Raw genomic sequence first — 3,977 nt, forward strand, 5'->3', positions numbered from 1 at the left:
TGTGTGTGTGTGTGTGTGTGTGTGTGTGTGTGTTTGAGGGAGAATTATCATCCTCACAGTGCAGACAGGTCAGGGGATAAAGGTGGGGACACACTTCCAGGTTCCACATTTCCTCCACTGGATCCACAAACAGCTGCAGACTCAAACGCAGCACGGATCTTTTTCCCCGAGGAGCATCCCACTGAGCCCCCCAGACGGCTTGCTTTCCTGGGTCCTAGAGGCCCCGGGGAGAAATCCTCAACCATACAACTGCTGTACAGCTCAACACGAAGCTGAAACCCTGGGCCTACCTCGCTGCTGCTTATACATTTAAACAAGGACAAATGAAATGTCTTTAAAGTGGGATTAGACAATAACTGAACCTCGAAAAACCTGTCAAAACTGTGTGACTTACAATATGATAGTGTCTTCAAAACAGATGTCAGTTAAAGTCCTGTCTACCATCACCAGATCAGTGTCATGGATCTCTGTACCACAGTGAAGCAGGCAGAAAACAGCACAGCGCTGTAGATCTGCAAGTACAAGAATGAGAGTGAAAACCGCAATTGATTCTAAAGGCGCTGACACACATTTATCTCATGTAATGAAATGCACTCATGTAAGTCAGATACCAGAGAGAGTGGCCAATAATTTCAGTGCACTTTTGTAAACTGATATCTGGCTAAATGACTAGGTATTTTAGTGAGGTCAACAAGGTTTTCATTCAATCAAACTCCATCCATTCACATTAATGCAACAGGTCCCCTTAATCACAACATCCTGATTTACCTCCTTTGTTTTTGAAGTACTCCGAGTCTTTCCACATCAATGGGATTCGCAGGTCTACAGAGTACATGACATAAAGTTAGAAATATAAAAGCCAAGTTAAAGAATTTTTCATGAATCTGTGGCAAGATATTTGGTTAACACTCGCCTGAAAGGGATACTTTTCCCACACATGGCACAAAATCTTCAGACGGCCTGCAGTTAAAGCGATAGTTCATCTATCAAACTATCCATATATACACCATACATATATGCTGTGCAGTACAGTATTCACAGGAACACTTACATATTTAACACAATACTAACCAAACTGAACAACTGAAAGTACAAATCAGGTAAACCCACATATCAAATGTTTGTTTTTGGACTTAAGGGACTCCAGGGATTAAAAAAGTGAACTTGTCTGGCCTCTAGTTGTGAGTAGGAGGCATGGCAACATCCACAAACTGCACATTTTTCCGCTCTGCAATACATTTTATTATATAATAGATTATCTGTCTATTACCCATACATAAAATATATCCTTCCACTCCATCTGACCTGCGTCCCACTTTTTGTAGGATTTGAGCTTTCCTCAGCCTCTGTAGTTTGCTGAGCAAGGCCAGAATGCGGGCATTGCAAGTTAGCAGGCTCCTGGAGGCCTCCAGGGCCTGCTCTCTCCTGGAACAAGCTGCAAGTAGTTTACTGGCTCCCTCCCGCATTCGCACCTCCATCTCAATCTGCTTCAGCACCTCTTCCTCCTGTCCAAGATAAGTGGAAGATTATTCTCTACCAAAACTATCAGTATTCATATTACTTTGATTAAAAAGAAAGACAAATTAAAGGCACAGAGTGCTTGGAAGCTGGTACTGAGAATGAACTGTCAAAGTATAATGCATTTTTAGCCTACTTTGGCCCAGACTGAAATCTCTCAACAACTATGGGATGGATTGCCATGAAACTTTGACGTCATGGTCCCCAGAGGATGAAGCCTAATTACTTTAGTGATCCACTGATTTTTCATCCAGCAAAACCAGCATGTCTTCTTGTAAGATCTACCAGTTGGATTGGCGCTACATTTACATGGTTCCCAGACAATGCATCCTAAGGATTGAACCCCCGACTTTTCCTGTAACTTCACCATGTTGTTTTTAGTAAAATGTTGAAGTTGCCATAAAATCTGGTGCAAACATTTGTTTGCCGCAAGATGATTTTTGATCTAAAAAGAAACTTGATCTGACATTTCTATATGCCATCATCAGGTCCAAAATGTCCATTCCTTTTGTTTATGACTACAATCGTCAGCAAAATGAATGACAATCACATAAGCCTGTGGTGTACTTAGTGTTAATTACATACCTACACACAAAGCTGAGTTAGTGTACATGGTACACATACCTGCTGAACATCAGCATGTCAACATTGTCACCGTGGGCATGTTAGCACACGGATGTTCCCATTAAACCCAAATCACAACTGTGCCTCTTGGAACGGCTAGGCATGCTGTGAACTTAGACTTATTATTTGATGTGTCACAAAGTGAGGGTGAGTGATAAGTAATTAGAATTTCTGGCTGTTGTTGATGATATACAGTATCAGGTGGCAGTCACTATAACTGGTCTAATAACTTTCAAACACCCCGCCGATCCTTCTGGCAACAGGCTTCAAACACACTAAGCCAGAACTGTTACGTAAGAGCCGAGCCACCATGGGGCGACAGTGTTAAATAAGTGCATCACATTAATCCCTGGACTTAGTCCAACTGTCAGAGCCCCAAGACTCAACTCATGTCAGGTGTGCCATGGCAAGGTGCATGTTGATGGAATTTAATCTCCCACAATGGACAATGTTACCTTTGTCTTTTCTTGCAACATCAGCTTTGTTATTTTTTGACCCAGGTAAAAAACAATACTGTATTTGGAGCAATGGAAAGTTCCAATGGCCACATACATTAGAGGGAACTCTTTATTCATAATCCACTTAGCAGAGCATGTTTCCTAATGAGCTCCAGTTGGGACTGCTGTTTATGGATCAAGTACAGAGTGGGGACTGGTAGCTGGAGTGGTGCCATTTCCCCTCCTTGACACCAAACATGCTGAAAAAACACTCCTGTGAGGTTTACTATGCACTAACAAGCAATAGGTTTTAGGTGAAGTAAAGCTTTAGGGATCAGAAGGTTGTTGCATAGTTCAGTGAAGTTCTCCGAGGCTAAGCCGTGTTCATACGTTGGGACTTTATTCTGAATAGATCTAATTACATTAGCTGAAGTTCCCTCAAAGGTTCTCGCAAAACCTTAAATTAGTTTAGTAGTGCCATATTTTGATACTTTTTTAAGTAGTATAAAGGGGTCAATTTGCTTGTGATGAACTATTTTGTTTTTCACAGAAACACAGGATATGATTTTAAAGGGCATCTTTTAACTACGCATGTTTAGAACAAATCACTCATGCTTTGTGATCTGCAGATAGGAACATGTAAAATGACAATTAATTAGCAACAAAAAGGTTGTATCCGGTACCTCCTTTAAATAAAAACTAAGTGTTATGCACACATTCCTGCACTGAACCATGACATGAACACCTTTGATGAATTATTCAGAAAGTTATAAAACTTAAAAAATAAAATCAATCCCTTACCCTTACCTGGGTGTTATTGCTCATGTTGTTTCTCTGCAGTGTCCCGGAGGTCCGCTCCAGTCTCTGTGCAGTCAGCAGGCAGTACCGTGAATGGAGCCACTAATCTCGCAGCTGACTGAGTGAGTGGACTTGCAGACAGAGAAGTTACTCAACAGAGAGATCAAAACAGTCTTAAGCTTCACTACTAGAAGTTGCAGCTTTAGGGATTAGAGGAGTCTCAAACCTTAGTCTTATATTTCACCAGTTGTATAGCAATTCATAAAATTACTATATAATATCTACTTAATATTCACAGTATCTTAAAACACAGGACTTAAAAGATGTAAATGTAAATGTGCTGTATTTATATAGCGCTTTTCCAGTCTTAACAACTGCTCAAAGCGCTTTTACATCTACAGGAAACATTCACCATTCACACACATTCATACACTGTGGCAGGGGCTGCCGTACAAGGTGCCACCTGCTCATCAGATAAACATTCACACACATTCACACTCCGATGGGCAGCACCGGGGGCAACTCGGGGTTCAGTGTCTTGCCCAAGGACACTTTGACGATGACTGCAGGAGCAGGGATCAAACCACCAACCTTCCGATT

The 3,977-nt window shown here is 41.4% G+C and overlaps 1 protein-coding gene across 5 annotated transcripts in view; it reads right to left on the reverse strand.

Moving 5' to 3' along the window:
* LOC116704225 (rhotekin) overlaps positions 1–3,557 on the reverse strand; it is a 17,226-nt gene extending 13,669 nt beyond the window's left edge. Inside the window, exons 1-6 of one of the 5 annotated variants that reach the window (XM_032539532.1) lie at positions 3,387–3,557; positions 1,306–1,505; positions 914–960; positions 769–822; positions 395–512; positions 58–297 (exon numbers count right to left, since the gene is read on the reverse strand). In XM_032539532.1, coding sequence (XP_032395423.1) covers positions 58–297; positions 395–512; positions 769–822; positions 914–960; positions 1,306–1,505; positions 3,387–3,404 — 677 coding nt within the window. In that variant the 5' untranslated portion in view covers positions 3,405–3,557. Of the gene's footprint in view, positions 1–57; positions 301–394; positions 513–768; positions 823–913; positions 961–1,305; positions 1,506–3,380 lie in introns of all 5 variants that reach the window. The other 4 variants (XM_032539531.1, XM_032539533.1, XM_032539529.1 and 1 more) reach the window with 4 other exon arrangements.
* Between the last annotated feature and the right edge of the window lie 420 nt (positions 3,558–3,977).

The sequence above is a fragment of the Etheostoma spectabile genome, chromosome 16, assembly GCF_008692095.1.
Source record: "Etheostoma spectabile isolate EspeVRDwgs_2016 chromosome 16, UIUC_Espe_1.0, whole genome shotgun sequence".
Taxonomy (NCBI): Eukaryota; Metazoa; Chordata; class Actinopteri; order Perciformes; family Percidae; genus Etheostoma; species Etheostoma spectabile.